The 27,007-nt window shown below is 35.6% G+C and overlaps 1 protein-coding gene across 3 annotated transcripts in view; it reads right to left on the reverse strand.

Annotated features, from left to right (window-relative positions):
* Positions 1-27,007, reverse strand: part of USP22 (ubiquitin specific peptidase 22) — a 266,207-nt gene that overhangs the window by 16,554 nt on the left and 222,646 nt on the right. For 2 of the 3 annotated variants that reach the window (XM_007498472.3, XM_007498473.3), the window contains 3 exons: positions 24,564-24,711; positions 8,278-8,383; positions 2,747-2,905 (listed from right to left, as the gene is read on the reverse strand). In XM_007498472.3, the coding sequence (XP_007498534.1) occupies positions 2,747-2,905; positions 8,278-8,383; positions 24,564-24,711 (413 nt within the window). The remainder of the gene's footprint in view (positions 1-2,746; positions 2,906-8,277; positions 8,384-24,563; positions 24,712-27,007) is intronic. The other variant, XM_056806420.1, reaches the window with a different exon arrangement.

Consider the following 27,007-nt stretch of genomic DNA (forward strand, 5'->3'; position numbering starts at 1 on the left):
AGCTCTAACCTCTCTTCTGCCTTAGAACCAATACACAGAATTGATTCTAAAATGGAAGGTAAGGGTGAAAAAAAATGGTTGGACCTATTTGCAACTCAACCAACTGTATATCAATGTGACTTTACTGTAACTCTAACAAAAGCTGCCTGATTTCTCAAATCTAACAAAGGACAAGAGAGCCATGGTATAAAAATAGAAACTGACCATAGCATCTCTGAAATGGGTGTTAAAAATCAGTTAGGAAGATAAGATTTACAGATATGAAAACGTTATACAATGTTATCAGATAGTATATAAAGTGGTAAATACAATATAATGAAGTGCCAAATAGTTATTCAGGATGGGTAGAAATCATATTTCAAAGTTTACCTCAGATTCTACCTCCTCCCTGAAAGATGTGGACACAGAGTTTTAGTGGAGAGAAAAACAGCACAGGGATTGCTCCCCATCTGGAATACTATCTATGTTGGGAAAATGTACAGCACATTGTCAAGCCCTAAAGGTCCCCACAACTATAATAAATAGCCAAACTTTAGCAGTCCAGAAACACTATAATCACACAGAACTCTTAATTTTTTCCATTAGTTTTTTTTTTGGATAGTTCTCAAAAGAGACTTGAAAAGTCAACTCCATCATTTCTCTGGAGTCTAAATCCACATTCACAATATTCTTTCCTAACTCAGTGAATCTCTTTCCTACTAATTTTTACTTAAGATATTGTTTCTTGCTCATGTGGCCTCATTTTATTGATATATTTTATGCTCCCCCCAATCCCTCTCACCCCACCTCTAAAACATAAGCATAACCTTAAGGAGTTTAGCTTAGAACCTTAAGAATATAATGAATATTTACTTATCTTAAATCAGGTGTGTCAGATTGCAATTTAGCATTCTTTGCATGGTACTTAGCACAACATCCATATACAATTAGACAATACTTGTTAAATATAATGAAGCCCTTTGATCATTTTATCATGACTTGCTTAAGTTAATTAATGTTTTTCATATCATATGGGACCTAGATTTAGGTGAAAAACTTAGATTTTCCCCACTGAAGTAACATATCTGTCTCTTATACATATTTTATGTGTATCTATAACAATGAGATTGCCACTTGTTTCAAAAGTAAATTTGTAGCTCTGCTGAAAATGAAGCAAGATAAAAAAGGCTTTTTATATAATGCATTTCACATATATGCGTAAAGTGAGATGGAAAGCTACTCTACCTATTAATAGGGAGAAAAATGTCTCCTAAGAATCTAACTTGAAACAACTAAAGAGATTCAGATGGTTAATTTTTATCCTTCCTCACTACATCAATGTTATAGTGCAAGTCTGATTCTGAGACTACATCACATCCCTATCCAATAAACTCCAGTGGCTTCCAATCACCTTCATGATCAAATGTAAAATATTCTGTTTGGCTTTTAAAGCCCTTTGTCTCATGGCTTCCTCCTATTTTTCAGTCTTCTTATACCTTTCTTAGCCCTACATACTGTGCTAGGATCTAATGACACTGGCCCTACTGCTCCTTGTACAAGACATTCTATCTCCCTACTTAGCACATTTTCACTGAGTTCATAAATGTGTGGAATTCTCTTTCATCATTTCTCTCTCTCCTGGCATCCTTCAATTCCTTCAGGAACCAGCTAAAATCCTACCTTCTGGAAAAAGCCATTCCTGATCCTTAAAAACAAACAAAAACAAAAAACAGACCCATGACCCCCTCCCCCCAATCCCCTTACCTTCTGTCATAGAATCAGTTCCAAAGCAGAAGAGTGGTAACGGGGGTTAAATGATTTGCCCCATGTCACACAGCTAGGAACGGTTTAAGGGCAGATTTGAACCCAGGACCTCTTGTCTCTAGGCCTGGCTCTCCATCTAATTAGCCACTTAGCTGCCCCATCCTGATCCCTTTTAATACTAGTGATTTTCCTCCTTAAGATCATCTCCAAATTATCCTCCATTTATCTTTTTTTTGGTATATTGTTTACATGTTGTCTTCCCCATTACACCTTGAGCTTCCTGAGAGCAGGGAGGCTTCTTTGCATTCTTCAAGCTGAATACAGTGCCCAGTACACAGTAAGGGCTTATTAAATACTTGCTGACCTGACTTATGGGTAAATAATATATTTATCTACACAGTATATTGCCTGTTTGAGATGTACCCTTCAGCATAGCATAGTATCAGTTAAGAATAGAATAAATCTTTTCAAACCCTTACTGTAACTTCAATTTGTTCATTTGTCTCACTTCCAAGTCTACATTTTAAAATGAATCTCACTGTGAAACCAGAAACCAGAAATCCTAGAGAAGACAAGTCATTTTCCACTTATCTGCAAAAGGGACGAATAACACTAAGGTAGGGGTGGTGGAGTCCCCTAAACTGAGCAACAATGAAAGAATGTATTTTCTGCAGCTTGATTCAGTCTCTGGTTCTCTTTAGGGTTGGCTGGGGAAGGCTGGTTAAAAGTCTATAAGGACAGGACATTTAGTGATCCAGTAAGGGGGCTACAGAGAATCTAGTCCCCTTCCTTTGGAAGATATCCACTAAATTTGCATATTGGCAATTAAGTTCCATCCCTGGGAGCAAATATTCAATCAATCTTTTCCTGCTGGGCCTGTACTGGCCAGTAAACAGAATAACACAAGTGAGTCCTGGTTTGACCAATTCCTAGTTTTTGACAGAGAAAAGGAAAACTCACTTTATAAGGAGGTGTTTCTAAAAGCATAGACCCAACTTCATACCTTCGCAAGCAGTCTGTGAGTGTGGTGGTTCCGGATACATGGCTTTCCCCATTTACCACGCTGCCATCACTCCCTGGACTAAGTGGCCAGAATGGAGTTGAAGAACCAGGCAAGTCTAAACTGATGTCCCAGAATGGGTCTATCGTTGTAGAAACGCCACTACAAGGGGAACATGAGAGAAGGTGACAAAACACAAGGAAATTTAATCCTTTACTCATTAAAGCCAATAAATAAGCTTATGATTTGAGGACTGTAGTTATATTTCACCTCTAGGGGGTGCCCTTATTACACATAGCATCTAGCACTAGACATCTGTGCTCAATACTATATTTATGCAGTCAATTTCCACTAGAGGTTTATTTTAAAATTCGTAAAAGGAAAGCCAGAGATTTGGAGAAATTTATTGCAGGTACTGAACATGGGATGTAAATCTGGTACAGTCTACTGGTAATGGAATTCAGTGGTTTAGGACCAACTGGGGAGTTGTTCCAAAATGTGGGCTCTGGTTATGGTTGAGGCCGATGTAGGCAAGTACCTGTTCATATAATTACATGCCTGCAAGATAACTGGTAAAACAATGATCTTTAAGAAGACATTAAGGCCATCTATAATAAGGTAATTCTACTGAAAAGAAAATGGAATTTTCAGCAATTAGAGAAAATGTTATTTTTTGCTAAATACCATAGAATCAAAGAAATGGCAAATGAAGCCCAAAGACATTAAGTAACTGGCTTGAGATCACATAGATCGTTAATGGTACAGTTGGGACTAGAACCCAGGCTTCTTGATTGATGAGGCAGTGCTCTTCACAGATATAGGAAAAATAATAAGCACATACATGCACACGCACATACATAGCTTCAAAGTTTTCAAAGCACTTATTTAAGTTTCAGAATAACCAAGTGAGGTAAGAACTATGGGTAATTTATACACATTTTGCAGATGAAGAACCAAGGCTGAGAGTAGTTCAATTGTGATTATAATATCTGAGACCCAGGATTTGAAACGGGATCTGCCTTTCTAATTCCAGCCTCAGCAATCTTTCCATTGTATTATTTCGTTGCTTTAAAAACAATGTATATGTGAGGTCATCAATAGACTTGGAAATAGAATTTAATGGAATGTCAAAACACATTAATTTTTCACTAATATTTTTCCTTAAGATGGGTTATGAAATCATTAACTAGAACGCATTTGGGATCAAATGTCCAAACCACTAAAAGTGGAGCATAAGAGATGACAAAATACATGAAAATTTAATATTCTACCCTAAGGGAACAATGATGACAGCCTCTTTGTCTAGACTAGGCCCTAAATAAGAGCTCTGAGAATCTAATGCTTTGGTCCTTCTGTCCCCCTCCACCCCCATGGATGAATGTATCACCATGCAAAACATATTTCCATATTGTTCATTTTTGTAAATGAATAATATTATCAAATCAAAACCCCAAAACATACACTCAAATAAACAAATGATAAATCATATGTTTTCATCTGTATTCCTACAGTTCTTTCTCTGGAAGCAGATAGCATTCTTTTTCATAAGTCCCTCAGATTTGTCCTGAACCATTGTATTGTTGTTAGTAGCAAAGTCCATCATTTGATCACTTCACATTATTGCAGTTACATAGCTCTTTTGGAACTCATCCTGTTCATCATTCCTTATAGTATAATAGTATTCCATCACCATTATATACCATTATTTATTCAGCCATTCCCCAATTGAGGAACATCCCTTTAGTTTCCAACTCTTTCCCAGTCCAAAAGGAGCAGTGATAAATTTTCTGCACAAAATTTTTGTACTTTCCCAATTCTTTACCCCCCCCCCTTTAAATCATGTGTCTCTTGTGTCTCTAAAGGGGACCCAGCAATTATGTCTAATTTGGAACATTTTCTGGGTGTGAGGAGGTCAGGGCTACGCTGGATGGGTGTTGCTTCCCAGTTACTCTTCAGTCTTAAGGATTTTAGCATGACTAATTGCCAAAACGAATGGTCACAAAACTCTGATGTTAATAAACTGTCATACTTGTTTTGCAACAAAGTTAAAACATAAAGCAACAAGATGCAATAGAAAGGGTAATGGAGTCTTTGTTACTAGTTTTGTGACCTTGAGCAAGTCAGGGACGTTAACCAGACGTTAATTTCCTCATCTGTAAAATGAGGAGGATGGATTAAATGACTCCTAAGGTAACCTAAAGGTATTTTGTGGAGATGCTCACTGGAAGAGGTTAGAAGGGTCTTTTCCAAAACTAATGTCAAGGATGGTGGAAGGCAGACCTAGGGGCAAGAGGAAGGTGAATAAAGGTAGATTTCAGCTTGATGTTAGGAAAAACTACTTAATAAAGAGATGAATTGCCTCTGAATGCAGTGAGTTTTCCTGTCAGTGGAATCTTCAAGTGAAGGCTAGACCATCCATTACTTGCTGTAGAAGGGCATCCTGTTTTGGTAGATTTGGGCTACAGAGACTCAGAGGATATCGTTCAAGTATGATTCTATAAGTCTGTGACTAATTAAAATGAATAAGCCTAGGGGCCGCTCAGTGGATTGAGAGCCAGGCCTAGAGACAAGAGGCCCCAGGTTCAAATCTAGCTTCAGACACTTCCCAGCTGTGTTACCTTGGGCAAGTCACTTAATCCCCATTGCCTAGCTCTTACTGTTCTTCTGCCTTGGAACCAATACATTGTATTGATTCCAAGATGGAAGGTGAGGGTTTAAAAAAAAACCAAATGAATAAGCATATCATATACAGCAGTGTGGTAAGCCTGTAAGAGGGGTTCTCTTCCTATAGTATTTTAACTCTCTCTTCCAGTCATTCTCAGAACAAAACTGAATTGAAACTTCACTTAAAAAAGACCATCTTCCTTTTATATTGATAGATATTGATGTCTGAACCTTCCAGTCCCATTGCTTCAGTCATACACTCCTCAAAGGGATAATAGTAAATTTAAAACCCAACAAACCAAAGCAACATCATTTTTATCAGTGCTAATATAATGAAGTCTCCAACATTTTTCAAATACTCAAAATGTACTTTCAGCTCTAAACTTGAAAGAATTATTTATCTTTTCAATTTAGCACAGAGCGGTCCTAGAAGTCGTGACTGCTTCCTATTGAGGGAAAGAAATCCTTGGTTAGCAATTTTGAGAAAAAATACATATGGGAACTCCTGTCTTGTGCATTTAGTAATGTTACCTCTTCCATTTTCAAGGTTGAGTGAAAGAGTGTCAAGGAATTCTAGGTGAAATCATAAATTATTGGAACTCTATTTTTGCTTATGATCAAATCTAACCCAGACACTGGGGAGTATGCTTCAAATGTTCAAGTCCGACAGGAATTTTATGATTACAAGAACAATGAAGACTTATCATAGACTTGTATGAGCCATCATGATTTTTTTGCTGTTTGAAAAATTGACAAAATATTTCCATAGACATGTGTTCTAATGTATCAAATTAAATAGTTTAGACACACAGAACAAAGGGTTATGAAGGACAATCAGGAATCTTGGGTGAAAGAATAGGAATGTGTTGAAATTCTCTCCATATTTATCTCTGCAAATTCAGAAATCTCTTGATACCAAAGCAAGATAATTCTTAAGAGACTCACTAGAATCAATTTCAAGAAGACCAAAATAAATTTCTAAAAAATTAATACAGTATAATTTCCTCATTATAGAACATTTTCTAATCCTAGGTTTCTTATTTACAGAATTTAGGTTCTAGAGTTTTCCTTATCTTTGCCTTCTCATTACTAGAGATGAAAATAATTAAAATTTGGCATAAATCAACCAAAAATGACAAAAGTCCAGGCCTTCCCATATTTCAAATACAAATTGATTCTCTGTACTTTACTCTGAAAACCCATTATCTTGTCAAGGTTTCTTATGGCCTAGTCCCTCAAGGGATGCCTTTTGATCTTCCTGTTTTATTTAGGTACATAGGTACTCATACTCTTGATACTAATCATAAAAAAATTTGAGGAAAATGGAAAAATATTAAATCTAGCCTCAGAAAGAATATAAGTAAATTCAGGAACTGGGGAAAACATGATCTGTCTGGCTACTACAAGTGATACCAAAGACACTGAGGTGAATCTATATTGGTTCATTAAAAGTAAAGACTGATTTCTTAAAAGGTAGGAGCAAGATTCTTGTTGGGGAGGGGAGATGCCAGGGGAAAGGATGAGAAGGCAGAGAGTGAAAAGAAGTCAATCTCTTACCTAGTAAAGGACTGAGACAATGAACAGTCAGGTTCCTGGCCAGATATCCATGGGGAAATGATGACCAGGTAAAGGAATTTTGGTTTGGAAAATTCTTTTTTTTAAACCCTCACCTTCGGTCTTGGAATCAATACTATGACTTGCCCAGGGTCACACAGCTAGGAAGTGTCTGAGGCCAGATTTGAACCTGGGACCTCCCATCTCTAGGCCTGGCTCTCAATCCACTGAGCAGTTGCCCCCAGGTTTGGAAAGATCTAATCTACCCTTGGATACTAGAGGGGCAAGCCACTTAACTGTTATTTGCCTCAGTTTCTTTGCCTATGAAATGGGAATGATAATGGCTCCTACAAAAGGGGAATAAGATGAAATTCCAATGATCATTAATCCTTGAAATTTAGAAGAATGATGAAAAAATATTACTACTAGGTTATTGGAAAGAAGTCAATAGACATATATTCCTAAGAAGAAAAACTAAGGTACAGAAGAGACTTTTCCTGAAGACTATTATTCTCCCCCCAAAATACTTACTGAACCCTCAATGGGATTTACTATCTACTGAATATAACTTTGGGTTCAAGTTCCAGTTGTCTATTGGCAGAATTATTTTAGGTAAAACATTGAACTTCTCAGAAACAAAGTCTATTTATATGGATATACTTTCTATCTTATTTATGCTTCAAATGTATTCTGCATAGATGTATAAAGTATGTGTAGGTATGAATATGTAAATGTGTGACTTTGTAAACCAATTAGGAAACAAAAATGATTGGGGATGTTTAACAAAGGTATATGCTTAAATGTACTGTATGTTTGTCAATATTTATTAATTACAATAAAAATAAGGTGGGAACTTTTTACTAGACCAGAATAAATTTATCTTTTTTTTGTCCCTTTACCATTAGTTGGCTTTCAACAAATAAAACTTCAAAGATGTAGCTCTTTAAATAAAGCTTCTATTGTTTCCAATCTGGTAGATGCTATAGTTGTTTCGTGCTCAGTCATTTAGTCATTTGTTAATAAATGACTAAGATAAGCAAAATTTAGGTAGGGTCAACAAAACTTCCATCACTAATACTAATCTTTTTAAAGAGGCTTTCAATGTGCTGTACTTTTATGGCAGGAAAATACAAGGTTATTCAATAAGCAACACTGACCTTGAAATCATTTTCATTCGAATGACAAAGAATTAGATACTTGCTCCAGTCTGAATCTTGACTGGAGTGCTTTTTGATGCTGCAGAAAAGAAAATTCAGTATCACCAGGAAGATGGACTGCTTTCAATATCAATGCATAATGACCAGCATTGTACTTACTGGCAAACTTGACAGGTGACATCCGACTGCAGTCCACCTGTGAAGATTTGGTCGATGATACAATTACAGTGGTTAGGGTTGTTGGCCTTTTTCCCATTATCGTCACCTAAAAAGAAATAAAACAAAGGAGTGTGTGAGTTCAAAGGGAATAATCAACAGTTCCTGTTAAAGGATCTGTATATTATTTTTTCCCCATAAATGTATACTATTACTAAGAGCTGCAAATCTGAGTGTCATTGATCAAGACCTATTTCCATATTATTGATACTTGTACTAGGGTGATCATTTAGTCTATATCCCCAATCATATCCCCATCAACCCATGTGATCAAGCAGTTGTTTTTCTTCTGTGTTTCTACTCCCACAGTTCTTCCTCCGAATATGGATAGTGTTCTTTAAGAGAAACATTGTAGGAATTTTTTTCTATTTTAATTAGGATGAATAAAGTAAAAGTGGAGAATGAATAAAGTCTAGTGTTTAGTTAGCTTCTCATTTCTCTAGGATTTCTTTTTTCTTAGCACAAACTCTAAGATGATGGAACCATGTCACTGTGAAGAGCTTTCAAAATCCTTTCACGAATAGAACGGTTAAGTACTATTTACTAAGGAAGAGCCTGCCTATCCTGGGACATTTAGCTAAGACTGGATATTCATATGACAATAAAAAAATCTTAAATTATTTCAGAACAGGTTTCAATCAGGTGAAGAGGATGTTACCTTAAATCAGTAAACAATTCTAGGACCCTTCAGATAACTGTTAATAGAGGTAGGGACTGAAATTGTGAATTCATTTATATAGGGAACTCACACAAGGAAATTTCCTCCCGGAATGCTAGTCTGCCATTTATATTTAAGGAAGTTGTCTAGAGTACTTGTAAGTTAAGTCATCTGGCCTAGGGTTACACAGCCAGTATGTATGTTGTTGTTGCTCACATTTATTTAACATTTTAAGGTTTGCAAAGTGTTTCTTCTTACACTGTTTTATTTGACCTTCATAGCAACCCTGTGAGGTAGGTTTTTTGTTATCGTTGGTTCAGTGGTTTCAGGCATGTCTGACTTCCTGACCCCCGTTTGAGGTTTTCTTGGCAGAAACACTACAGTAGTTTGCAATGTCTTTTTCTAGCTCATTTTCCAGATGAGGAAATGGAGAAAAACAGAGTTAAGTGACTGCTCAGGGTCACACATTTAATCAAGTTTACATTTGAATTCTTTACGATGTCTTCCTGACCTGGTACTCTATCCACTGTGCCACCTAGCTGCCCAGAATATATATGTCAAAGACAAACTTGGATCTTGGCTCTAAGGTCAATTCTCTATCCATCATGCCATACTGGTTCATTGTGTACCTTTCTGGCCCCATAACCAGAATGGTGCCAAATATACCCATTCAGTTTCTCTATACTGTGAGTAAGTTTGAGAATGACAGACATATTTAGGTATCAAATTTATAGTGCCTAGCACATAGCAATGCCTTAATAATACTTGTTGACTGCCTATCTGCCTGCTGGGTTATGAATACCTGGATCACGAGTAGCATTTGCCTATTGATTTTAACACTGGAGAAAATTTCTAATATCTTTATATGATAAAAAGTCCATCCTATAGTTCAAAAACACAAATTTGTTTAATTTTGGGCATATTTTGAGTATGCTTCTGTGCAATTTCTTCTTCAAGCAATCAGCGAGAATGTAGAAAATGGCTGTACCTCATGATAACTAACTAGCGGCAACTCTTCCAAGGTCTAAGTCTACAGGTGAACTTGAGGGCTCTACCATAATTAAGTGCTGCCCACCATCCCCACTCTGAGGGAAGTGAGGGCAACTAATTCATTGTAGTTACATATTTGGAATCCAAGTAGCACATATCAGACTGAGTTGTTTTTATCTGGTGTTTTTTTTTTGTCACTGATGATGTTTCTGAATACTATGTTTCTAACCATGCCATTTCTCCCATAGCTCTGTTTGTGGGAATATAAACAAATGAAATTGAATTATAGTAGAACAGACTGTATAGCTTATACATTTAACAGAGCTTGAGGGGTGAGATGTTTCATAAGCAGAAATTTAATGACACTGGGTTAGAAGACATTGGAAAACTATTTCAACCTATACTAAACAAAAATATTATACACATGCCTAAGTAATGCTTTGCAGCTAGCAACATGACTATACTCTTGAGGTGGCAAACTCTTATCTGAACATCAGTTAGGAGATATCCTGAAATAAGGTGAGGATATATCATATCTAGTTCTATAACTAACTCAGGGATGTGCTAACAATGGTTTTCTCATTTTGTGCAACAGTTCCATTTTCTTAGAAATGCACTTTTTTGAGAAACTGATTTTAGAATACATTTTTGATGGTTATAGGCGATAATATCTTGGTTAAGTTTTCCCCACCATTCTCATTAAGTGCTGTGAATAGTAATTAAAAAATAATAACCCTTCCATCTAAAAGAACCCCAAGTCATTTTACAAATTGATACATTTTTACAAATGATAACTTCACTCACCTACAGACATGTTTTATGTTCATAGGAAGAAATTAAACTCTGAACAAGTTATTATTTTCTTTTTGTTCAATTTCTAGTGCAGATGTTTAAAGGACCAAGTTATAAGCTTTCATTACAAAAATTTCCTTCTTAATGTACAAATTCAAATTAAAAAAAAAAGTAAACCCCAATTCAATAGTTTATTGTAGATGCAACCTAATATCAAAATTAGGTGGCTCAAATTATTATTAATTGCTTTTGGAAGTATCTGGTAGTGCCTTTACAATATAAACACTAACTACTGGTTAAAAACAAGTAACTCAGCCATCAAAAGATCAACTTGAAACATGACCATCTTTATGGGGAAATGGAGTTCAAAGATGGGGCTGGCAAAGAAAAATGTCTTATTCCCTTTAGTTTAATACACTCTGACACAACAGATACCTCAAATAGGGCCCTTTAACTGGGACCTTGAGGTCAAGAGAGGAAAAAAAGGCAGTATTTGAGACCTGAACATTTCCTTAAATCTTTTATGCTACACTTTAAAACTACTGAAACTCATATAATTAGGTTAAACACATATGTGACTCATGATGTAGCTACCCCCCTCTAAGGCTATGGTTTTTGAACCATCTTATGAGTAAAATGATCTAATCTTCTGGGTATTTCATAAGGAAATCCTTTTGGATGAGGTCCAAAATATTGTTTTATTCCAAATACTGGTCTATAATGAAGGGTGTCAAAAGGTGATTCTTGAGTATATACAGTTTTCCATTGATGGCTTTTTGGGGCAACCTTAGGAAAGCAATAATGTACTACAATAGCCAAGCCAGGCTGTTGGTACTTTGCTTGGTGTACGTTAAAAATGTACTGAAGCCTTTCATAGCTCCCAACCTCTCAGATGAGTCACAGATTGCTAGGAAGTGGCTGAGGCCAGATTTGAACCTAGGACCTCCCATCTCTAGGCCTGGCTCTCAATCCACTGAGCCACCCAGCTGCCCCCACAGATTACTAATCTTATATAATGTAAGCTACTTGAGGACAGAGGATTGTTTTATTTAAATACACCTAGGCCTTGCATAGCATACATCATTTAGTAGGCATTTGATAAATTTTGATTGTCATTGTGACTTGCTTCCTAAGTGGTGAGAGGGGAAAAACAAACAGAATTTAGAATTAACAGTTCTAGTTAGAGAAAAAGATATCCTTAAATGAAACTTATTGGGATCAGGTGAGAGGGTAAACAAACATGCTGGTTCAAAGAAGTGAATCATTTTAATGAGAATTCATGTTCTTCATGTCTAAGATAATTTCAGTTGGATTTAAGTATTAGTAAAGCAAGGCAATACAACTCTCTTGAATAAATCCCAACACAACCTCATCACAAAAGTGACAGTCTTCTTATATAATAGACTAAATCTGGAGTAATGTGCTCAATTTTGGGAGCCATGTCTTAAGAGAGACCTTGGAAAACTTCTAGGAGTGCTTCTAGAAAACAGTAAAAAAACAGATGGTGAAAGGTAACAGTAGAAAAATGGACTATTTTGTGAATCAGAGGACTTGGGTTCTATTCCTAGGTATGCCAGTCACATAAGTCATTTCTATTCATTTCTAGGTCTCATTTCCTCAACTGTGAAATAAAATAGATTGAAGACCTTCAAGAACTGCCCCCCCTTCTGATTTTTATGTGCTATAATGTTTTGTAGGGAGAAGAAAAGGCTATAAAATGAGACATAGAATAACTATCTTCAATTAGTTGAAAGATTGTCATTTAAGGAAGATATATCTGACAATTAAAGCTAGCCAGCAAGGGAATGATGGACGTTATAAAGTAGTTAGTGTACAATTGCTAAAGGCATTCAAACTCAAGGAGATTATCATGAGGGTCACTTTCACAATTTAAAAAAAAAGATAAAACTTTAAACAAAAATGATTTTAAACTTCTCTTTTCTTACCTTCCTTCCCCTAATACAAAATACCTAATTAAAAAAAAATACAAAACCAAATATAGGTGTGTTATTCTGGATTTTAAGTTCCTTGTCAGTTTTCTGCACTCCATAGTTCATCACTGAACAAACCAGAACACTAAAGCCTTTTAAAGTTGCCTTTTCTCTATAATATTGTAGTAAAATGTGTAAACTGTTCTTCTAGTTCTTCTCACTTTACTCTGCATCAGATCACATTTTTGTTCATCCCATCAGTTTTGAAGCCTCTCAAACAGACTATTTTGTCATTTCTTATGAAAGAGTAATATTCCATTAAATTCACATACCATCATTTGTTTGACTATAAATTTTCAGTTTTAGGGTTATTACAAAAAAAAGTTTTATATATACAGGTCCTTTTTCCTCTTTCTTGTTCTCTTTGGGGTACAGATGTAGAAATAATAAAGCTGGATTAAAAAGGGCATGCACAGTTCTGCAACGTTTATAAAAATAAAGTTGAAAATATTAAAAATATTTTTTGGAATAATTAGTTCTAATGTAAAAATTATAAAATAATTCACCTAAATGGGGGATTCGCCCTTAATCCCTAAAATAGATATAAGAAATGATTCCCTGTAATATTTTAAGAGATACTTAAATTTAAGAAAATTTCCAGGTAAAAACCTGACAAAGTATAAACGTGACATTACTAGAAATTATACCAAAAAAATTACCCAAGCATTTTCCTTCATTAATCACTTAAGGATTTATTAGAAGTCTACTATTTGCTTGGCAATGAGTACTCTTTTGGAAGGTACTGTTCCAGAAGAGACTCTGGATACAAAGTGTGGAGGTGGGATTAACTATCCTGTACATTCTTCTGGCCCTTACAAAAGACAAAAGCAAAACAATTTTTTTTTGCATATTTTGATCACTTGTTTATTTAAAAAATAAACTGAAACAATGTAATAATTATTTACATAAAACTAAAATGCTTATTTTTTAAAAGGAGGCATTAAAATTTTAGCTTCACTTCTCTACTCTTGAAACAACTTTCTCCCCCTTGAATGAAGAAATTGTTTCGCCAGAAGTAGACAGGCTCCTGTGAACTAGAGATGCTGATTCAGTTCAACTCTAAAATGAAAGGCTGTTGAAGTTCACGTGTTTCACAGCTTGGCAAAAAGAACATAATCTCCTACCCCTAAGCTGAACTCTAATCTTGACACCAAAAATCATTCGCGTCACTGTTAAAATGGCAATTTGTGATAGAGAAGCAGCATTATTCCAAAAGGATTCTAAAATTATATTATAGTTCATCTTTGATAAAAGTGTAGCCAACAGACAAATAACCACCATTCCTATATTTGACATTGATTTTCACTCTTTATTCCTGCAGTCTACCTTAATCACTGTAGTCATCTGTGCAGAATGGCCAACACAGAGAAAACTGTTTTTACAGACTTGTTGAGCCTTAGGCAGGTTCCTGTTGGATTCCTTTAACAGACCGCCATTATTTCCACATGAGAATAGAATCATTCCCTTTTCAATTATTCAAGTCAATTAGGCTCAGTGATGAGGGGGTCTCAAAAGAATAAGCTACAACCTTGTTAAGAGTTAAACAGAAGGGCATTTCCCACCCATATTACCTTTCTCTTCCCCTACAACATCTGGAAGGAAGGAGGAAGCAGGATTAAAAATCATTCTGCCACCTATTCACACCTGTTAGTATACAAAAGAAACTGAAGCGCAAAGACAGAAGATATAGTCTTTCTGAAAATTATAAATTACATAAACTATTCTGTTGTATAGTTAATCTAATTCAAACATTTATTCCCTGGTAAGGGTTCTCTCTCCAAGGAATAGTTTTTTTTTTTTAAATCCTTACCTTCCGTCTTGGAGTCAATACTGTGTATTGGCTCCAATGCAGAAGAGTGGTAAGGGTTAGGCAATGGGGGTCAAGTGATTTGCCCAGGGTCACATAGCTGGGAAGTGTCTGAGGTCAAATTTGAACCTAGGACCTCCCATCTCTAGGGCTGGCTCTCAATCCACTGAGCAACCCAGCTGCCCCCAGAATAGTTTTTTAATGTGGATCCTTGACAACAGTTTGGAAGCTATAAAATGGGGTAGAAAAATGCAAGCTAAATTTTTGGAAGGTATTCTTCCAAGAGAAACCATCTCCTACATTCACTACATTTAGTATTTCTATCTTATTGTATCAACTTCTCTCAAGTTCTTAAGTTGAAGAGGAAAATAGCCAGGTGGCTTGTCATTTCCTTCTCTCTAGCTCTAAGGGAAACTGGATCAAATGACTTGCCCAGTGTCACATAGCTAGTAAATGTCCAAGGCTGGATATGAACTCAAGAAGAGGAGTCTTCCTGATTTTGGGAAGTGGTTCTTCAACCACTGTGTCACCTAACTGGTCCAGAAGGTGTTATTCCAAACAAAAAAGATTTTCAAGGATCTTGGGTCGGGTTAGTTTTTAAGGGAACAACAATAACAACAAAATCAGTTTATCCTATTAAAATAACAAGGAAAAAAATCCCATACCCATCAAATGGCTCACATTTAACAGCTTGAGTTAATGAACTCATGTTATGACTAAACTGGAAAGGTGTTTCTTACTGGACAAAGTTTATTGGTGATTGTGATATTTACATCTGGAAAAAGCAGATGCCAAGTTTTTAATGATAACTGAACATCTACACATATTTAAAAAATGCATACCCTAAATACATTTTGCCAGAATAACCTCAATTATTGTGATCAGTATAATCGCATACAAATGATACACTGAGAAAAGGCTGATATAATCAGGATTAAGCCATTTCAACAATTTAATAAGTATTTTAAAGCACCAGATATTGAACCAGATACATGGTTCAAAATTCCCTTCCTTTGCTCAAAAATAGGCAATTTATAGGGAGCATGGGAACCATAGATTTATAGTTGAAAGGAAATGTAGAGATAATCTAATCTCACCTCTTTATTTTACAGATGAGGTAACAGTGTGGTGACTATACTCAGAGTTCTATTCATTTAAAATATGACTTGAAAACATTAATATATCATTTATGGAAGCAAGTGATGTGTACCCTCTGGTTCCCTGTGACCACAAACCCAGAATTATAGCCTGGTCAGTGAAGCTGCCAACACATTTTGGTTGCAATGCTTTCAAGAAAATGGAAGAAAAAAAAATTAATTAAGAAAATGGTATTTGAAACAGGTTTATCTTCAGGCCTAAGGTACAGACAATGCCAGGCCATAATGTTGATATTGTCATTTTATTTACTGAAATTTGTATCACTTGAACAGTTATTTCATTAAGTAGATGTATTATTAATTTTCATTTTGGATTTCATTTCTCAATTTGTATGAGGCTACCAAATTTACTAGCTCTATTGGTTTTAATGAACTAGACTCTGTGCACTCATATTGTCTTCTCAGTTGTATTTGCTGCCTTCTTCAAAAATCAAGACTTTCATCCTTTGAAGCATCTTTTCTGATTTTCCCATCTAGCTCCACCTCCTGAATAAACTCACGGGTACTTCTGTATGCTGGGTAAAAACTGCTCAATTCACTTCACAGTTTTACAGATTGAAAAGCTATGCCTGCATTCTTACTTATATATTATATTCTCATTCATTTATAATATCTGAATCTTGACTAAAGTTTATTAACCTGTCACATACTCCTGCTTCTTGTACTCTCTGGGAATCTTAAAGGTGTTTGTACTTTTGGGGAAGGGGGGGGGGGAGAGCAAACAATGTACTTTTCTTCCTCCCTTTAACTACTAGGGTTATACCTTCAAATACGTCTGCATTATTTTCTGTACGGTGTCTATATATCTACAATGTATTTGTAAACAACATTTAAGAACAAATATCAACAAGTAAATTCCATGAAAATCATCTTATAAAGTCCTTTTTAAACCCTTACCTTCTGTCCTAGAATTAGGGTTAAGTGACTTGCCTAATAGAAAGTATCTGTGGCTATTTTGAACCCAGGTCCTCTCAACTGTAGGCCTGACTTCCTTTTCACTGCATTAGCTAAGCTGAAGTATTATGTCAGATCAGTGACTTATGGTAAGCAAGACTGAAGTGCACATCAGTTGTGAAAAGAAAATCTGCTGGTCATTACTAATGTAAAATTTATATATTTGTGCATGTGGAGTAATTCAATTCAACAATTATTTAGAAGGCTGTATGGTGTAATGAAAGGAATATTAGCCTTAATGCCAAAGGATTCACATATTAGTTGAAGTCCTGTGTGTTACTTATATGATCTTGGTCCTAACATCTCTGGTCCTCCGTTTTTTCACTTGTAAAATGGAGGGTTTGATAAGGTAATCTGTGGTACTGTGGAAAGAGCTAAGAACATATATAGGACCTGAGTCCAAATTTCATGTCATTTAATTGTACATTTGTAAAATGAGAGTTGGACCACAAGGACTCTCAAATCCTTTCCAGCAGCAAGTCTACAACACACAGAAGGTTACTAAGTTTCCCTTCCTCCCTCTTTTAGAATATTTAGAGACTAATATTTTAAACAATATTTTAGCCTAAAGACCTAAAGAAAGATTTAATTAGTTTTCCCTCTGAATAGAGGACTTAATGTAAAGGAGAGTGTCTGGTCCAATGTCTTATTGATTCATTCTTACTGAAGGCCTGATCAAGTTCTAAAGAGATAGGCAAAAAATCAGACATGAAAGCACTAGACTAAAATCCTCTTTGGTTAATTTGAAGAATCGAAGCATGTCAAGTTGATCTTTGACCAGTTAGAAAAAGAGGAGGAGAATCTTTAGTTGGAATGGGTCAAAGAGGGATTAGAAATTCTTGGGGAAAACAATTCTCCATAATGCACATTGTTTTGTTTAATCAATCAGATTATTACCTCACATTTGTAACTATGCTTAAGTTTATTGTGGAATTTTGCTTTTTGTTTGGGGAATACTATAAATTATGAATGGAAATGGGTTGGGTCACAGAGATTTTCAAAGGCAAGAAATTCTTTCACTTTGGATTCTTGCAGTTAGTTAATAAATTTCATTCTGGAAGACTAAGAAGCAGAGTATAAATTTTTTTAATTCATGGATCCTTCTAAGTCTTTTTTTCTCAATGATAAACTTACTGTGTCTTCAATAACTCCTCATTAGCCTATAATCTTTATTGTTTTTCTCAGTTCTAAATTCCATGACCCTGGCCTTAAGGCATTCTATGGGTTTTTTTCCCTAAAGTTTCTCACCTCTCTATATGATCCAAATATATTGTATTACACAGTTTCTCAAAGAGAAAAACAATATTTGACAATTACATAGTCCTTGATAGTTCATAAAGTACTTGATATATATATTATTGTAGTTTTTCCACAAAATTTTAGAGTTAAAAGGAACCTCAAGAGCCATCTAGTCATAACCAGAAGGGAACACTACTTACTTACAAGTTTCCAGTTTCTGTTTTAAGATTTCCAATGAAAGTAAACCCACAATCTTCAGAAGCAACTACTGCACACCTTTGGATTCTATAATTTTTAGGAAGATATTCATTACACCAAACCTAAAATTGACCTCTTTGTAACTTCTACATGTTGTTTCTCCTTTTGCCTTCTGGGGCCAAACTGAATAAATCTAATCCCTTTTCCCACATGAAGGCCCTTCTAGATATTTCCGAGTCTTTTCTTTTCCAGCATAAACATACTAAGTTCCTTTTATAACTCTGACTCTGACAAGGAACCAAGGCCCTTCACCATTTTGGCTGCCCTTTTCTGGATGCTTTCTGTTTATCAATGTCCGCAAACTACAGTACCCCAGAAGTAACACACTACTCCAGATAAGCCGAATTGATTAAATTAGCAAGACACAAGTTAGGCGTACTCTATCCCTGGTCAGATGCCTGTTAGCTCTATTTTAAGTGATAATTCCATTCTGAGACCATATGTTCTTGGCTAGTAATGTCCTCCCTAAATAGATTTTTCTCTTCTACTTCTCTAGTCATCAATAAAGAGCAGTGAGGAAAACACCACCTAAGCTCCTATGGTCTTCAGTTTCTTGCCTAGGACCCTGACAATACTTTTAAAAGCTCTTTTTGGCAATATCATGTGTGTCTACCTGAAGAGGGTAGTGTTATCTTTTTTGACAAGTATTGGGAGGTTCTCTTTTATGCTTTGAATGCATGTCCTAGGAATACAAAAACTTTTCTATTATCCTTCCTCATTCAATAATTGGTTTGTACTGTTGAACAGCAGTTACTATTAATGATCACTATCCTCTTTTTTCTCTGATCCTTACTGGATGATCTGATGACCTGAGAATTTCTGTGTTTCGACCACTTCAGATTCTCTGACATCCCTTCCCACAGAAGCTCTACTTTCATTCAGTTCACGAATATTTTATGGTCCCTTTCAACTTTATTTGCAGGGTCACACACAACTGTGCAAGGGAGGCAGTATAAGCACCATTAAATGAGATAATGGATGTAAAGCACTTTGTGAATTATAAAGTGCTACATAAATCTTGTCTATTATTCATATATGAGATAACATTATTATTACTATTATTCCAATATTACAGATGAGATAACTGAGTCTTATATTTTTTTTAGTGAGTCAGTGGCACATATAGCCCATCAGTTGGTATCTGAATACAGATCATCTGACTCCAAATAAATCTCTCTATTACATTATGTGACTTCTGCAATTTCTTCCTCTTTTTAATGCTAGTGGCACAGTGCATAAGAGTTCAAATCCTGCCTCTGACAACACCTCTGTGACCCCGGACAGACCATTAACTCCCCTCTGTTTCAGATTCCTCATCTATAAAGTAAGGAGGTTATATTAGCTGGACTCTAAGGTCCTTTTCAACATTAAGACCTTTTGCTGACACTCTTGTTCATATGGTAAAATTTATGGGGAAAGGAAATGAAGCAATAAATCTAAATAGGCTTATTAAATAATAGGTATGTTAGTACTTTTTTTTCAACTGAAATACTTCACTTAGTACCAAAAAACACCTGTCTACTGGGTTTGGGGCTTTTTAAGTCCTAAATAGACCTTTTTTCCTTAAACACTGGAAAATGAACTATGCTGAAAATTCAAGGGACATCATCAGTGAGATCCCTATTGAGAGACTTTAAAAAAAAGTGATAATTAAGATTAGTTTCTTTTATTAACAAAGTACTTATAGTTTTCTAAAGAGGACAGGATTTCTGTAATAAAATGCATGAAGAATTAAGGAGCAACAATTATCAGGTTAGGATGGGTCACTTTCCCCCAAATGTTATGCTTATTTTGCTGCCTTATCTAAAATAATATTGATATTGTAGTATTCTTTATTCAAAATAGCTTCATGTCCAAGAAATTCCAGTAAAATAATGAGAATATTTTCAATTTTGCTTTTTTCTTCCAAAAGTACATTTCTCTAAAACATTCCATCATCATGGTAAACGATGGTTCCCCCAGATTTAGAATGCAAGTCATAGTAAGAATAGTTAGTATTTCTTCTTGAGTATCTGTACATTTGAAAGCACAACATAGTAAAAAAAAAGTAAGTACAATCCGGCTTATTCAATACCTCCTTCAATCAAAGGAGTAGATGGGATATTGTATATACACATAACTACATGTGTATATGTACACATAAGGGTATATGCATATATGTATATGGATGTATCATACATACATACATATATACCACATACACACACATACAGAGACACACACCCATTATCTTAACTTGTACAATTCACAGTCAAAGCTTGGGAACTACTTTTCTATTAAATAGCTTATGAATATGGATGGCCTATTTCATGACCCCAAAAACCCATTCCTAACTATTCTAACAAATACATCCAAGACACTTAAGAGATATCTATGATCTTTAAGTGGAGGAGAAATATACTAGTACAGGCCCTCATCACCTCTTGCACAGACAACTATAGCCTCTTAGTTTGTCTCTCTGCCTCAAGTCTCTTCCTACTCTGGACTGTTCTTTGAGCATAAATTTTAAGTAGCATTTTATTTTACTTTTTTTTCAGTTAACATTTATTTTCTCTGCCATTCACTTTTCTCCCCCATTGAGGAAAAAATGGAAGGAAGGCTTTGTAATTAAAATTATGCATATGGTCAAGCAAAACAAAATACCATATTGGCCATGTCCAAAAATATTCTGCCTGATTCTTCAATGAATCAGTCACTTCTCTTTCTGAAGGTAGGCTGTATGGTTTATTCTTGATCCCTTGGAATCATAGCTGGTCATTGCACTGATCAGAGTTCTTAAATCTTTTAAGGTTGTCTTAAAAATGCAGTTGTTATTGTATAAATTGTTCTCCTGGTTCTGCCAAAGTGATTTTCTTAGTGCACAGGTTTGACTCTCACCACCATCCTCCCTCTGTTCCAGCATCTAAGTAAACTCTAGTGACTACTTATTACTTTACAGAATTTGATATAAAATTCTGCTTGGCATTTAAAACCCTGGCTGCCCCATCCACCCTTCCAGTGGTTCTAATACTCAACTCCCCCATCCCTGTACCCCCATACCCTGTACCCTTACCCATCCAGTCCTACTTGCTGTACCTTACATGGGATTCTCCATTTCCTGACTTCAATGAAGAGTGCTTAGAGGCTGCTGGAGATGCAGCAGACTGAATACTGGGCATGGAATTCTCTTTACACACTTACTAGTTGTGTGACCTTGGGCAAGTCACTCTTTTTTTGCCTCAGTTTTTTCCAAATGTAAAAAGTCATTTCACTTCCTCCCTCCTAGGGTTGTTGTGAAGATCAAACAACATATTTGTATTACAAATAAGTGCTTAGCAGTGCCTGGAACACAGTAGGGGCCATTTAAATGCATATTCCCTTCCCTTTTCACTTAAGTGTCTTTGCATTGGCCATCTTCCATGCAAAATATTCTCTATCCTTCCCTGTACCTCCCAGCTTTCCTGGCTTCCTTCAAAACTTCAATTGAATAAAATCTCAACGTCTATATCAGGGCTTTCCCCATTCCTCTAGCTGCTGTTGCTTTCCTTCTGGGACTATTTTCCATTTATGCTGAATATACCTGATGTAATATAGAGTTGGGAGCATGTTGTCTTCTCTATCAGAATGTGAGCTAACCCAGGGCAGTGATATGACTTAATCTATCTATCTTAGTATCACCAGACCTTAGTACAGTTACTAGAACACTGAAAGCTGTTAATAAATCCTTGCTAGCTAACACATGGTACAAATTACCAAACTATAAGATAATCATAACATTATCTTTTCTTACCAGTTGCCTTAAAGACTGCTACAACAGCATTAAGATATGCAATGAAGAAGAAATTATCTGGAATATTAACATCAGTCCAAGAACTTATAGAACCCACATATAGACAACTTAATGAATTGTAAAATCCAATTTATAGACTCCAAATTAAATCATTCTTCTGAGAGAAAAAAATGTCCAAGGGGGTAGCAGAATCCAAACCTGAATTCAGATCTTCTGACTCCAAATACAGGGCTCTTTGTACACCACATTCCTTCCAATCGAAGATCTGTCACATGCCAAACTCTCTATTTATCTGTTCTTTCCATAGGAGCTTAAGATCTTGCTCTTCTCATCATACCTTACATCTGAATATACCTTCAGAAATGTTTAGCATATATGTATAACCTCCTTCAAGGGGTTAACTACAGTACATATTCTAATCAGGGGCAAATGTTCACATTTGGATAATAACATACTTTATTGCTCTCATCAATGGTTTAATTTAGGTATAGTTTTTTCCCCCCATCAGTTGACTCTTGAAACATTCAGCACAAAGACTTTATTCCTAAGGTTTAATGACTTATGATTTCATGTTTTGAAAAGGTTTATACATCACCTTCCTTGGTTGTTCCTCAATGCATGTGTGCCGGTGTCTTTTTTTGTTTGGATATTTTACTATAATTATAGAATGAGAAACAGAAGCTTTAAAAAGATCCCCAAAGGCCAACTATCCATCTTCTAAGGAGTCTTTGCAATTACAGAGACAAAGAAATGATACATCTTGCTGCAGAAGAGAAAGGAATGTTTCTTACTTCTATCATATTAGCCCATGCAGGTTTTATGTAGGAGATTATTGAAATGCTTTATGAAAAAGCAAGAGATTAAACTTCTATGCTATAAGGTTCTTTAACCTTAAATGGGCAGTAGAACTACAATGTTGCCCAGCAACAGAGAATCCTGAACAAAGGAGGGTGGTATTTGGTTTGAGACTTGACCACTGTGAGCCTCATACAGAATGTGCCTGCCTCTTCAGCATAGCTTGACTGCCGAATGAAGAGATTATAAGTACCTCATGTCTTTGTCTCAATAAGACAAATGACCCTGTCACTGGAATGACTTATTATTATTGCAGCTACGTATAGAACCCACATTTAGTGATTTTACATAGGAGAGAAAGAAATGCCCTTAAGTGAGCATTCATGTAACTTGACATCAATGGGTTCTATTCTTTGTACCATTATCCTCCATCGTGCAGTGGTTTCACACCAACAGAAAATGCCAGCAATTTCCATCTCTTGACACTATAAACCAGAATTTCCTGTATTAACACTAAATAATTTTGCACTGGTATGAAAAGGAACTGAAAAGCTTTTTACTGGTTAGGTTCATTATTTCAGTTGTTACTTTTACAGCTGTTGATATCAATGACACCAAAACCATACTAAAAGTTTTATTCCTGACATTGTTCTGATGTTGTACAATATTTACTAAAGCAAGAGGAAGAAACAAGACCTATGAACTCCTATATTTGCAGGCAAAAAGCATTTGATCCTAATTTGTTTTACCTTTCTGGGAGCTGTTTTTGTTTTCCTTAAATTGCTTCACTCTTTGTTTTTGTATCCTCAGTAACTAGCACAATGGCTGATAAGTAGTATGTAAGTGCTGGATGACTGACTGATCCTGTCGTGAAAGGTTTATAGGTTGGAAATCTCTCAGTGGAACAAAGAAAGCATTTCAATTTGTGTTTCAGAAAAAATTAAGTTTTCCCTTACTTTGTTAAATTTCAGAAAAAGTTGAACCAAATAATGTCTAAATTATACACCCCATAAATATTAAGATGATTCTGAACCACAGTTGCTTTGCTTGGTGAGCCACGAAAAAGCCCATCCATGCCAGGTCACGAGACCTGAACAAAGCTACCCAAAAGAAAAGAGTCAGAACTCTTGGATTCTCTCTTTTGGGTGGTGAACTATGATAATGGCACCTGAATAAAAGCAATATTTATTTGAAAAGTGCTCATAATCTAACCTTCTGAGTCAAATGGACTTAGAACCAATGTGGAAGGGGACAAATTGGTGTTGTAAAACCAATGTGCTAGGTCTATATGTATATGTACAGAAAGGAGAAGCCTGACTATTTTCTTTCTAAAAAACAAAAACAACAACAAAAAACCTTACCTTCCATCTTAGAATGGAGACTAAATATGCTTGGCAATGGGAGTTAAGTGACTTGCCCAGGGTTACACAGCTAGTAAGTGGATTATTTTCAAAGGAAAAATTGGTTATATTTAAAGAGGAAATTTCAAAATATCAAGTAATGAAGATCATTCCACTTGACAGATTTCTATAGGTTTCTCTCTCTTCTTTTTTTTTTTTGCTCAGGTAAGGGAAATCTTCCCCATGGCAGTTAGTTAATTTTTCTTGGTTAAAAGGTATAAATTGCTTCTATTGATTCCATGGTTGTAAATGCAAAGGTAGAAATAATTCTTTAGACATAAGCTCCTAATTAGTTACACACTTTACCTAACCTTTCTCTCTTTCTCCTCCTTTCCTCCACCCATGAGGAAAATTCCCTTTCTTAAACTGCTAGCAGAGGCAATGGATTAGACAGAAGGAGTTGTCAGTCAGGTCCTTACCTTTGCAGTGTCTGTGCAGCACATCTAATGCAGCAATGAGGAACTCGTGTGCATCCTGTTGCTCGTACCCTGCTAAATGTCGTGCATGCGTCCATACCAGGTGCAGTAACCTATATGGAATGTGAGGAGATCGGTGCCCAGAGTAAAACTGCTCAAAGAAAAGAAAAACTTATTGTGAATATACATCATACTTTGTACTCAAAACCTACCAAAAAGAAAAAAAATCTAAAAAACTCTTGAGTTTTTAAGACAGTTAGTATGCTAATGAAAATGGCTCAATTCCCTTTAAACATTAAATCAAAATGAAGACACAGCTTGCAAGAATGGTAAATACTGGACATTTTAAGCATGATTTTGTTTTTTCCCTCCCACCTTATTTCCTCTTTTTGAAGCAGATAATCCTGGGTGATGAATTATGACAAAGTAAGAGCAGACCAAGTACAAGTGCAACTGGAATCTCTTCCCCAACATTTACTCGCTGACAGTATATTAATGTAATAATTAGCCAAATGGACCCACACAGGTAACTAAAGTAGAGAAGAGTCTTTACAGCATTATTCACTTATTGTAAGGTTTCTGCTCTTTAAAGATCTCAGTCTCTCGGTGGAGAAAAGCTGGAAACTAACGTGCCAAGACAAACTTAGTATGCCCAAAGGAGTTAAGTAGTTATATTTTAAAGGGAAGGTGAGATTCAAGTCTGAATTCTAAACAAATAACATGGATTATTTGCTTCTTGCTACTGGGGAGCATGTGGCAAAAATCTGCCTATTCAATTGTGGGTAATGTCACACATTAAAGTGGTGTGTTAAAAACATTAAAAAAAATGAATTGTCCTCTCCATTTATGCAAATATCAAACTGAGAAACCTACAAGATTACTAACATTGCCAAAGTCTTGTGCTGGAATTTAATGAAATATTCTTCATGAAGTGAAAGAAAAAATGCACCAGACCAAAAACTTATGGTGTTACTGTGGGTAGAGAAGACAATTACTCCAGAATTTTATAAGACTTTCATAAAAACAACAAAATCTTTATCTACCTCTTTATTTATTATTCAAAGAGAAAGGCTTAATGAAAGAAAACATTTTACTCTACAGGCATATAGTAGGAAGAAAATCAGAAACATGAAAAATTCACCATTTTATGATGAACTCCACTTCTTACTAGTATCTTCTAGAGAAGATTTCTTCCAATGCACTACTCTTTGTTCAATGTGGAACAGCGTTTCTATAGCCAGACAATGTAAAAAAATGCCTTTGCATTATAAAAAAAGATCAATAGAGAAAAAATGCCAGCAAGAATGACAGTGGTGCTAGTGCACTTGAGTGGAAATTGAAATCTGCTGATGTTGCTGCTATTCAACATAATTCAAGAAACTGCAGCAATAAAACTTCTCTGTTGCACAGCTCTGTGCAATTAGCCTCAGAGCACACTGGTCATTTTTACCAATAGCACTCTCTAAGGACACCTCTGCAGACACCAGACCTAGCAGCAGATTTTATTTTACAGAGATGAGGCTTCATTATGAAAGAAATCTATTAAGCACTCTGTCAAATAATTGGCTGTTCAGTTATGGAAAGAAGAAACCCATCCAATCAGAATGCCATTAAAAGGCTATGCTCAGACTGCATCTACTAATATCACAGATGTGCCTTCATTTATAAGGGAAAGGAAATGCTGGCTTTTTTAAACATTAAAAAAAAAAGGAAGCAAATTCTATTGAAGAATAATAAACACAAAAATAGAGGCATGAGTGAAGAAGTATTATCAGCAATCATTAAATTTACTTTATTCCTTTCATCATAAGTGCTCAGGAGCTCAAAGTACCAGCAGTTCATTAATAGGTCTTAATGGGGGGGGGGGGGGCAGGGGCAGAATGGATAGAGTAGAAAACTGGAAACCATTAAACAGGTTTAGGTTTGTACTAATTCAAGTGCAACTTATTTATATGTGAACTGTAGCTACATACTTAAGGTTAAAAGAATTCTGTGAAGATTCAGAATATAGCCCAATTTTTAAACACCATTAAAAATAAAAATATTGGTTTCAGACACTTCCCAGTTGTGTGATCCTGGCAAGTTACTTAACACCCACTGCACAGCCCTCTCTACTCTTCTGCTTGGGAACCAATACTTTGTATTGATTCTAAGATGGAAAGTAAGGATTTAAAAAAAAGAATGATATCTAACGTTGAGTATGCACAATGCCTGATCTCAAAATAATTAGCTATTGCTGTTTCCTAACAAAAGGAGAACAGCACATAACACATAACTAAAGAGCATCCATGTCTCATCTCAAATTTTCAGTTATTTCCTACAATCTAGATGCTTGTACTTTTTAGGCAGAGAGAATGATGACAACTTGGTCCCTGGCTAGTTTTGTGGGTTACAGTCAGAAAAGGCCTTATGTATTAGGAAAACAAGCTTCAAAGAAACCCAATAAT

Source organism: Monodelphis domestica, chromosome 7, assembly GCF_027887165.1.
Source record: "Monodelphis domestica isolate mMonDom1 chromosome 7, mMonDom1.pri, whole genome shotgun sequence".
Classification (NCBI taxonomy): Eukaryota; Metazoa; Chordata; class Mammalia; order Didelphimorphia; family Didelphidae; genus Monodelphis; species Monodelphis domestica.